The sequence below is a fragment of the Papio anubis genome, chromosome 15 (assembly GCF_008728515.1).
Source record: "Papio anubis isolate 15944 chromosome 15, Panubis1.0, whole genome shotgun sequence".
Classification (NCBI taxonomy): domain Eukaryota; kingdom Metazoa; phylum Chordata; class Mammalia; order Primates; family Cercopithecidae; genus Papio; species Papio anubis.
In genome coordinates this window covers 78,299,670-78,311,224 of record NC_044990.1, presented here as the reverse complement: position 1 = coordinate 78,311,224, position 11,555 = coordinate 78,299,670, and the positions used below count along the sequence as shown (strand labels likewise).

Here is an 11,555-nt window from a genome sequence, read left to right as displayed (position 1 = left end):
ATAAATGCAATAATTCAAGGCATATAATTACACAGTGATTAATTAAAATTGTTACTAGGAATATATAAATGCTTCATTTAAATATTTTGGACTGGGAAGCTTTTCCTTCTACTTAACTGATTTCATTGTTTTCTAAGATGCTGGTAACTTGGTTTTCGGACTATTACAGATAACAAATGGTGTTCAACGTTTCCTTTGCTTATAAATCTTTCTAGAAACACATTTTAAGAAGATGTTAAAATTGAAAGCAAAAGTTCTCTTTAGGTGATAAATAAAATGCTAACTTATTAACCATATTATGGCTTTCTTACCTTAAAATTGAGCAAACCCATTGCAGTTTCCACAAAAGGGATTAAATTCATTGGTTGTTCAAGTTTTCGGCCTTTTAAGTGGAATGAAAATTTGTCTGCAAACTAAAATCAGAAGTGTCATAGGTGATTAGTGGGGAAAAAATGTGCAATCACGGAAATGTAGACACAGAAGTAGTATTTAAGTCTTTGACCTGAGGAAGTAATATCCAAGCCCCTTTCGTCCACACAAAAGAATTTTTTTAAAAAAGAAGAAGACCAAAGAAAAAGGTAATGAAGTTCCCACTAAACTAAATAGTAAAATCCCAAGCGTTACAATTTTTTTCTCCCAAAGGAGCACCTTGAGGCCTAGGAGTTAGAACTGGAAGCAGAGAGTATAAACGCTTTCCCTGAAAACGTATTTACTGAAGGCCTCTTGCCCTCGCTTCGTTAAATGCAAATGGTAGGCCCTTAAAACAATGAAGTCTTCCTCTACCTGCCATTCTGCTTTTGTTTCGTGCCCAGCACTGACATCAGTGTAACTGTTCAGCAGCCTTCCTTCCATATTATTCATTATAGCACCATTACCCTTTGTTCAGAAGGTTTTTCTTCATAATTTTTTAGCTTACCTAGGAAGACCTTAAAAAGGAAGTTTAATTCTTTGAAGACCAAAGCTCGCCAATTTTTTCCATGAGACCAGTTCACAGCTAGCTCTGTGCTGCCAGTGGGGTAGCCCAAATTCCAAAATCTATCATCTGGAAACATACAAAAGCTCTTGCCCAGATTCCTCCCCCCCTTCAAAAAGAGGGAAAAACACACTCTAAATTGTAAATCTATTATGTCTCTCTAGATCTAATAAGATGTGGGGAGATGGAAAAGAAATACAGGTATGATAAAGATATTTTTGTAAATAAAGATGAAAACATAGATATTCATTTTAAATTTGAGAAATATTCAGCCATTAATAGATATCAAAGGAAAAGGGAATTTTAATCATCTCTCCATTCAGTCTCAGTTGGGTAAATCATATCTAAGAGATTTGCATAAATATAAACCATCAAAGACTTTTCATCTTCAAAGGGGGTTTCAAGACCCTATAAGCTTTGTACTGTAATCATCACAGGTCACCACCCTGCAGGAATAAGGCTGCTATGGTAACATAAAAAAACTAATGCTTAAGGCTTAGCATAATATTCTGACTAATAGAAAGGAAACTCATTTGAAAAGCTGGCAGCCTATTTACCAGAAGCGGGATTAGAGGTGTTATTTCCCCTTCTAGCTGCCCCCCTCCTTGCCGGTGCACCACCCCCCTAAAAAATCTAATCACTGGGATCTTTAAAAAGCTTTTGAGCAATTTGCAGTAACTTTACAATTAGGCTAAAATAAATCACAGCTTTCAGTAATGAAGAATTATTCCCAGTTGCTCCCACTGCCCCCCCTTCAAAGGACATCATCATCACCTCCTTAGTAACTTTTCAAGGGAAGGAATAACTCAACCAAAATAGCAAGAAGGAGCAGAGGGCGACAATTTAAGGGGATAAAATGTATAGTATTTGATGTAGATGAAAATAAAACATAATGTATTTCTCATTTATGCTAGAAAGTGGTAGCACAGTATTAGTGGTTTTGGTGTTAAAAATGTAGTAGGGATTTTTTTTTTCATGAAAAAAAGAAAACTTGTGAAGTGACTTGCCCCGTTCTTTGTGATGACAGTTATAACTACAAAAATCATGGACTTTAAAACCAAGTCAACGCTTTACAATATATTCCCTGTTCCTAGTGAGAACACCCCTAATGCCTTTTGTTTTTAAGCCAATAGGGGCATTTAAAAATTAAATATTCTGGCCCATCCTCCTCCTCCTCCTCCTCCCGCTCTTTCTTAAAAAATTGCATTAAGTACTAACACAAAAGGTAACTAGTGGAGAAGTTTCAATTAATTTTTTCAAAAGGAGACGATTAAATGTTTCCGGCCTGGTAAAGTGTTCATTTCAGTGAGGTGGAGGGGACTGGGGTAGGGGGAGGAGAAGAAGGGGGAGAAATCACAAAGAGATTGGGGAGGAGATGAAGTAGCAGGGCTCAGCAATTCTTTCAATTCCAGTGCACACCCAATAGTGTGTTGGAAGAATGCACACTGTTCGGGATTTGTGGGAGAATTGTCCCATGACAAAGGAGGCAGGGTTACGCTTGTTATAGTCCAATAAGCCGTGCCAGTCAAACAAGAACCCACACTAGCGACAAAAGGCGAGCAAGAGATTCTCACACAAAAGAAAACAAGTAAGCCCATCTTTCAGTTGTGCATCAGGCTCTGGGTTTTATGCTTCACATAAATACAAACGGAGAGGAAAAAATAAACAGCCAAAAGGACTTCTGTTAACTAGAAGTCCTATTTAAATTTCTGTGTGTATCTCACTTCCAAGGATTTAAAACAGCGAACAGAAGCCATAGCTGAAGGCTGGCTGGGTCTCCCCCTCCCCCGTCTGAAATTAAGGGTAATAACGGTGATAAATAGGCATTAACTATGAAACCAAAAGGGAACAGTGACTTCAGAGTCCATTTCAATCAACTTAAGACATATCTGAATGGGCTCAGGGCCCTCCAGGATATTAACATACTCTAACTAGTATCTCCCAGCTTCTGAGGGTAACCCTGGAGAGAAGAACTCCAGCTTAGTCAATAAATACTGGTCCTTGAATACGGGTCTTCGGGAAGGATCCAGCACAGAGCTGTCCAAAAGAAACTGTATAGCAGCAGCTACATATGTAATTTTAAATTTTCTCGTAGCTACATTAAGAGGGTAAACTGAAACAGGTGAATTTAATTTTAACAGTGTCTTGCATTGAACCCAACAGATCCCAAATGTTATTTCAATGTGTAATCAATATAAAAATTATGGAGATAGTTTACATTCTCTTTTTGTCCTCTCGGTGAGTCCCGAGTCTTCAAAATCGAGTGTGTATTTTGCACTTCCAGCACATCTCAATTTGTGCTGGCCACGTTTCAATGCTCAGAATCCACATGTCATAGTGGCCGTGGGACTGGGCAGCACAGACCTGATACACTGGGTGCATTCAGCAGGTGAGCAGTTTCGTAGGTGCTATGACAACTCAGGCTATTGCTGTGGTGGCAGCCATAGCCTCAGAGGTAATACTAGATGTGCCTTCCACGAAACCACCACTGACCACTCACCCCAACCACAAATGCTTCCAGTTTTCACACCTCACAGGCCCCAGAATGACACATTCTCTGCCCCAGAATGACCCAGTGAAATGTTATTTTATTCAGTGGAGATCTGCAGAAGAATAGCGACCCTCAAATAAAATCTAGCCCCTCCACCCTTTGTCAATTAAAACAATCATCGTGTAATTAGGCCCATTTCAAAAGTTTTCTTAAGTAATTTGACATGCCAACCACTTTACATTTCAGGTTTTTATTGGCTGAAAAGTCTGTCATGAAACAAACACACCTGTCAGCAATTTAAAAAGGACGCTCTAGAGAACTGCTCAGGAAATAATATCGGTGCTAATTAAAACCACTAGTTAAAAGCTTCCTGTTCATTCCTCCAGTTGCCCTAAAGAGTGACCTTTTCCTCCCCTTCTTTGGGTTCATTTTTTCATATGCAGCAAATGTGCCCTCCCTGCCTGGGATGATTTCAGATGAATCTCAGTAAGGGCCACTTACGTCACTGCTCTTCCAGGTGGAGGCCTTGGCTCAGGGCCGGGCAGGGTGGAGGAAGGGATGAAATTCTCGGGCAACCTAGTTTCCAGGGATTACTCTAGGAGGGCTACTGAGGAGCTTGTTCTGGCCAAACCACACATCCAATTAGGAAGCGAAGCATCATTTCAAAAGTGCATTTGGGCAAAGGCGAGTTTTCCTTGTGTGAAAGAAACGGATTCTTGCGCTTACTGCTTTTTCTCAAATCCCTTCCTCTCTGCTCTGTGCGTGCATTTTCCAAACCTGTGGCACCCAGATCCCTTCTTCTTGCCACTCCTCCTTAGCTGCTCTTGAGTCTTTTTGAGACGGAGTCTCGCTCTGTGGCCCAGGCTGGAGTGCAGTGGTGCGATCTCGGCTTACTGCAAGCTCCGCCTCCCGGGTTCACGCCATTCTCCTGCCTCAGCCTCCAGAGTAGCTGGGACTACAGGCGCCCGCCACCATGCCCAGCTAATTTTTTGTGTTTTTAGTAGAGACGGGGTTTCACCATGTTAGCCAGGATGGTCTCGATATCCTGACCTCGTGATCCGCCTGCCTCGGCCTCCCAAAGTGCTGGGATTCCAGGCGTGAGCCACAGCGCCCGGCCTCTCCTGAATCTTAAAGCAAAGCATTAGCTACTCACCCACTGGATTTCTTCAGGACTTTCCACCTTTGGTAGCATCAGGCTGGAAGGAAGGACCCGGGATTGCAAAAGGGTCTCTAGATCTTCTTCTGCCAGACCGCTGGAAACTGAGTTGACTCTCACACATTTTTCAGTAGGGCCCAGATCAAAGTCTTCAAGAGTTTTTACAATTCTCAGTCGAGCTTCATTCTATAAGTGTCAATAAAAAGTTTATTGTTATTTTTATCATTGAGGGGAGCACCATCAAATGGTTTATGAAACTGTTAACGTGGATTCAGAGTCTGAGCACCATTACTCTATCTACACATTTCCTGTCCACCAAACAAGTAATATTTGAAAGAAGTCATCCAGTCTGAAAGGTGAGCAGTTGATTTCTAGGCTTCATTCGCCACAGCCGTAACATAGCCGAGACGCACTGCAATGCCACAGTGGGAGTGTCGTCTTTCTCATTAGCATTACTTCCCAATTGGAAGGGGAAAATGGTTAATGGGTAATTTTTCACTGATTGAGTATTAACTAAGTGCTAAGCATGGTTCTATGTTCCTTACCTGCACTTTCTCATTTAATAAACATAACAAATTGGCTAACATCTAGATTGTGGCTGTCTCGTCTGTCAGCTTCTTCACATTAGGGAAAGAATAAGGATTTTTCTTTTTCCACATGCAGCATGCTTTTTTTTTTTTACTCACTATTTTATTGCAACTGAGTTGAATCTTGACATTCAATTAAGAAGATGCTCACAGGAATCTGACAATGCGTACTACAATAAAAGCTCCCACTTCTTCAGGTGGAAGGCAAGGAATCCCTTCATGAAGGGCTTGACAAATACATTTTTTTCTTTGACTTGACAGGCTCTGCTCCACAGTTCAGAAAAGCTGAAAGGCTGAAAGTCTGCTTCAGTATTTGAACTGTCCCCAGAAAAACTGTATGAAACCAAGTATGTTATTTATTGGTTTCAGCTTGGGGGTGATGAAGGTGGGGTTGGGGAGAGAAAGAAGTGCATGGAAAGGGTGAGGGCTGGAGTCAAGAGAAAGAAAGCACTTGAGGTCATTACTTCCTGCCAATTTCAGTTTCAAAAGCAAACTCCTCCAACTTGCCAACAGCCCTCAACAAATTCTCATTGTCAGAATGAACACTTATCAAAAGTAGTTTCATTTGGGAAGGGTTTTTATGATACTAATAAAACTTTAAAGCTTCTCACTGCTGATGAATGTAGTTTAAAAAAAAAGTCTCCACAATACATAGCCATTTGAAAAGCAATACTGATCTAGAAAAATAGCAAACAAAAGTAGAGACAAAAAAGAATCATTTAAGCCAATATTGAGTCTTAAGTCCAAGCAACAAGACAACCCAGGACAGTAGATTTAAACCAGACAGATGTGGGTGTATGAGTGGGGAGGAGCAAGGAAGGCTTCCAAATGTGGTCTGAGTTAAACAATGTGAGGAAACGGTAGCTTAGAGTTGTCAGGTCAGATGGAAAGAGTACCTAAGACAGTTTAGGACTGCTCTGTGAAGTCCTGATTTACCGAGCTTCAGCTGCCAATAATTAGGCCAAGCTTAGACAAAAGCAACAGAGAGCTCAGACTAGCTAAAGTCAGAGATGATGTAGCCAACAATGGCTTGGTTCCACACCATACCTTTGTTTTATTCCATAGATATAAAACTCGCCCACTTGCTCTACCATGCACTTTTTTTTTTTTCTTTTTTTTTTTGAGATAGAGTCTCACTCTGTCACCCAGGCTGGAGTGCAGTGGCGTGATCTCGGCTCACTGTAATCTCTGCCTCCGGAGTTCAAGTGATTCTCCTGCCTCAGCCTCCCGAGTAGCTGAGACTACAGGCACCCACCACCACGCTCAGCTAAGTTTTGTATTTTTAGTAGAGACGGGGTTTCACTGTGTTGGCCAGGCTGACCTCGAATTCCTGATATCAGGTGATCCACCTGACTCGGCCTCCCAAAGTGCTAGGATTACAGGTGTGAGCCATGGCGCCTGGCCCTAAATACGAAAATCTTGAAGGTGAAGGGCAGAAGTTAGCTCAGTATCTTGGCTCTAAAGCCGTCTAGAGCTGCTGGGAGAAATACTTGAGTTCTGGCCCGGCACGGTGGCTCACACCTGTAATCCCAGCACTTTGGGAGGCTGAGGGGGCGGATCACCTGAGGTCAAGAGTTCAAGACCGGCTTGGCCAACATGGTGAAACCCCATCTCTACTAAAAATACAAAAATTAGCCGGGCGTGGTGGCATGTGCCTGTAGTTCCAGCTACTCGGGAGGCTGAGGCAGGAGAATCGCTTGAACTCAAGAGGTAGAGGTTGCAGTGAGCCGAGACTGCACTTCTGCATTCCAGCATAGGACACAGAGCAAGACTTCATCTCAAAAATGAAAACAAGCAAACTAAAAAACTCTTCCAGCTTTTTCGAAGGCACATTTAGATCCATGGCTGTGGACAATCTAAAGCATGTTCTGCTCTGTGCAGCCTATGCAGCTACAAAAAAACGAAATTGCTGGAGTTTGGCAACATAACTTTCAGGTTCCCTTTTAAATAGCTAAGTCAGCCTTGCAAAGAGTCTACTGGGACAGTATGAATGGAAAACTGAAGGGAACTCACTCGATTTTTTAGGCCATACTGCATTTTAAAGCTTAAGTTATTTGAGTCATCTTCTCCATCATCTAATTTGCATGTGTGCTCAAGGATGCGGGATCCCTGGCAACATCAACTTCCTAAATTGTTAATGTTGGTTGGTATCAAACAAAATCTGATCTCGAAGCTGTTTGGCTTCACTTGGATTTGAAGGGACTGTTTGTTCAAAGCTCATGTTCTAAACCTGTTTGCGATTTTTATCTAAAGTCAGATTGCCATGGTTTCAGCACATTCCAGTTTACTTAGCAAAATTCGGCCCTTGTGAAATTGGCTGCAAATGAAGTACCTAATTCCAATTTTAGGCATAATCTGATTAGTACTTTTATATTATAATAATGAGCAGTGAATACTCAGCATTTAAAAAATTTTGGCTCAGAATGAAAACCAAGCTCTTTCCACTTCATCATTCTGTACCTTCCCAAAAAGAGAGGATGGCTTTTGAGGTATATTGCCATACAACACCCTTATTAACAGGCTGTTGCTTGTTACAATTTACATAAATCAAGTGTGCATCCCTCTGGTATATATCCCAAAACACTCAACAACTTCAGTGAATTTATCCCAACCAACGAGCATGTTGAATTTTTTTTTTCTTTTTGGTATTTTCAGGGTGAAATATGTGACTGTGCTAGCAAACACGCCCATGCCATCTGTTGGGTTGGGAGGAAGGCAGTTTCTAAGAACAATTAAGTTTAGTTCTGGGCATTCAGTTCGAGAGAGTCACAGTCCACCCAGTTGTGAAAAGAAACAAATTCTGTTCATTTTATTCTCTCACTTGTTCCCTCTCTCTGCAACACACACTGTACTTCTTGCTAACAGCGCGCTCAGCTCTCTCTCATCTCCACCACCTCGTCCTTCATGCTTCACACTTTCCTTCTTTTTTTCTCCCTTTCTTTGGCTCCTGGTCGGCTCTGACCATCCCTCCAATATCCATCTTAGGTGGATTAGCAACAGGCCGTCTGGCTGAGCCGGCTCTCAGAAAGGCTCTCAGGGTGATCCCTACGATTATTGGGAGGTAAGTGCTTCCGGAAGAAAGGAGAAAAAGGAAATTAAGGTAAAAGAGGCCACCCCAAAAAGAGCTTTTATGGGGGCTTTTATATTCTGGGAGCAATACAGGTTGCTTAAAATGAGGTTTCAGAGGGACTGCGTTCTAAATATGTTAATGCTACAGGGCAACCTTGGTGAGCCACTCTCACTGTGGAATGAACTTGTCCCCCAAGATCTGACAAGCTGGAGATGACTGAATAATGGAATTAAGGCCTTTATCAACAGTTACATTGGACCTTTGAAGAGACTAAGTACCATAGTGCGTCCTGGATCATGTTTGGTTCCAGAGGTGGACTCTGCCCAGGTCATAGAGGAAGTTGGCACAGATTACAATCTTTGCAGGCCCCCATTCTAAAAATTGGTGTTCCCAAAGTTGCCGCATTCAATCGCTATTTCGTGCCATGCTGCTCAGTGCAGTGGACCAGTGGCTAATAAACTTGTCCTTATCCATAAGCCACCGTATTATGTGACTCTGTCTGGGCCGGGAACCAAGGCGTGCTATGATTTCAGAGACTGGATTCCTATCACCTGGGGAAGAGACACGCTCTGGTGACGTAAGAAAGCGGAGAAATCAACCATCACCAAAACCTGCAGACTCTGAAATTAAAGGAGAAAATATGCGTGCAGTTGGTTCAATTGGCACCCATTAAAGCTAATAACTAATCATCCTCGCAAGTTTCTAGCTCAGAATGATCAAATCTGCAAAGAAAACAACATCCGTCCACTTTTACACTCCAGTGGAAGAGGTGGTCCCTCGCAGCAGGGCGGCACAGTCTCGCCATCTGGAGAATAAATCGAGTGTGAAGTACAGTATAGTTTGGGACCAAGCTCCGTGGCGGCAGCTCAGCAGTCAGTTCATTAGTTCCAAACTTCCAGGGATTAGAGCGGCATCAATTCTACCGTCGGATAGGATGAGACAGACAGGATACGAGATTCAAGGGGGACTGTGACAACCAAGAGGAGCCCCTTGGGCTTATTTATAAAACTACAAAGTATAAACATACCCAAATAAGTGCCTTAAATAATAGCATTATCACAGTTTCATAACATCTGAATTATCACCTTTCCCTTCGCCTCCCAGCCCCCGACTCAAACCTTGAATGTTAATGTATAGTTGTTTTCAGAGGAAATGGCAGAGACAGCCCTGGGGGCAACAGGAACAACGAGAAAGCTACGTGCAACCCAAGATTTGGTAATTAAGAAATAGGAGAGACTTTCTAGACTCCAGGGAGACCCACAACATTTGTGATTACAGAAAAGTACAATGAATATTTTCATCCTGCAAAAGGCAATTGCCATGCCACGTATTCAAACACGTCAGTAAATTCTATCCCTTCTGAATTTGTCCATCTCATCCGATTTTCATTTTATCTAATGTGTAAAATGATGTCATGTCACGGGCATGAAGTTGTCCAAATTTTGAGCAGAAGGCCCCAGGAGCATCTCTATGAAAATCTTACTGAAAATGTCAAGATCAAGTTTGGTTTAAAATAAAAAATGGAATGAATTTATTCTATTTAAGGATCGCCTTTTTCATATAACTTTTCATCAATTTGTATTTAAAAACAGCATTGCTTATGACATAGAAGATCATCACTAGTCAATTATATTGAGTTTTTCTCTTAAATCTATAAAAATTCACTGTAATAATGATCGCAGAGACTGTTGTAGTGAGTGCGTTGAAAAAAAAGGCAAATGAATTCTCACTGATTATTACAACCTGGTCGTGTGTTTCATCAAGCAAGGTGAGTGTTGAGTTTTCTATCCCATTATTTTTTCCACATGAAAAAGAAAACTTGGTTCGTCTGTTTTTGAAAAAAAGAAAACCTGCAACTATATTGAGTATACTGTATGTTAACTGGCTTAAAACTGTATGTGCTGATCCATTTTACAAAGCGTTACATGCCAGGCACCCTGTTTACTCTGAAAATGCAGATTTTGGCAGAGCAAAGTTTTTGATATGTTAATCATGAAACATACATTAAAACACAGGTTTATAGTGAAATGCTAAATTGGTTTTCATTCAAAAGACTAAGAAGGCTGAGGATGTGTATAGATGGGTAGCTTATAATACATAATTGGTAATTCTGCCCTTCAGAGATATAATTGAAAAGGAGAGAACCTTACCAAAAAACTCCAACACTAAAATACAATAAATCTATGAAAAGAATTTGTTTTGAAGATCTCCAACCAATTAAAAATATTTTTAAAGATGTTAGAATAATGGCTTTGAGTCATACAAACCTATACATTTGTCAGAATTCATAGAACATATACTTTAAATTTGTGCATTTCATTGTATATAAATTTCACCTCAAAAGCACAAATATTGAACTCCAGTCACTCATATGCATGCAGGAGTACTTAAGGGGAAGTGTACTGCTGTCTGCAATTTACTTTGAAATGGATATATTAATACGAAGCAAATCGATGGATGGAGAGAGGGATGAATGGATGGTCAGATACAGATTAAGTCACGCAGAGTAAACATTAATGGGAGAATGTAGGAGGTGCGTATATGGGTTTCTACTGTACAATCTTCCAACTTTTGTAATGCTTAAAATTTTTGTACTAAAATGTGAAGGGAAAAGTTACCCTAAAACATTGACAAGTTTTGGAGCTGATTGATGTGTATATGGGAGTTCTTTACACTACTCTCTTTACATTTGTATATGTTTGAATATTTCCACAATAAAAAGTTAAAAACGATTCTAGTTAATGACTGAAACGTCACTGTAGTTGTTATTTGTGAGAAATAATTTTGGTGAAAATTATTTTTAGGTTTGTGATTTTGATAACAGCTTTAATGAGATAAAGTTCACATGACATACAATTTACCTATGTGTACAATTCAGTGGCTGTTAGTGTATTCATAGAGTTGTACAGCCATTACCACAGTCAATTTTAGAACATAAGCCAGGTGTGGTGGCACACACCTGTAGTCTCAGCTGCTTGGGAGGCTGCAGTGGGAGGATCACTTGAGCCCAGGAGTTTGAGGCTGCAGTAAACTATGATTGCACCTCTGCATTCTAGGCTAGGTGACAAACCAAGACTGTCTGAAAAACAACAACAAAAAAGGTATGTATCACCCCGAAAAGAAACCGCACACTTCTTAGCAAGTTACTCCCATTTCCCCAACCCTCTCAGACCTAGGCAACCACTTTCTGCCTCTATAGATTCGCTTATTCTCGAATGTATAAATGGAACCACGCTATAAGTAGTCTTCTCTGACTGCCTTCTTTCACTTAGTATGTT

The 11,555-nt window shown here is 40.9% G+C and overlaps 1 protein-coding gene across 7 annotated transcripts in view; it reads right to left on the bottom strand.

Annotated features, from left to right (window-relative positions):
- CLYBL (citrate lyase beta like) overlaps positions 1-11,555 on the bottom strand; it is a 296,641-nt gene that overhangs the window by 44,171 nt on the left and 240,915 nt on the right. For all 7 annotated transcript variants that reach the window (XM_021929743.2, XM_021929741.1, XM_009192161.2 and 4 more), the window contains exons 3-4: positions 4,618-4,806; positions 312-413 (exon numbers count right to left, since the gene is read on the bottom strand). In XM_021929743.2, coding sequence (XP_021785435.1) covers positions 312-413; positions 4,618-4,806 — 291 coding nt within the window. The remainder of the gene's footprint in view (positions 1-311; positions 414-4,617; positions 4,807-11,555) is intronic.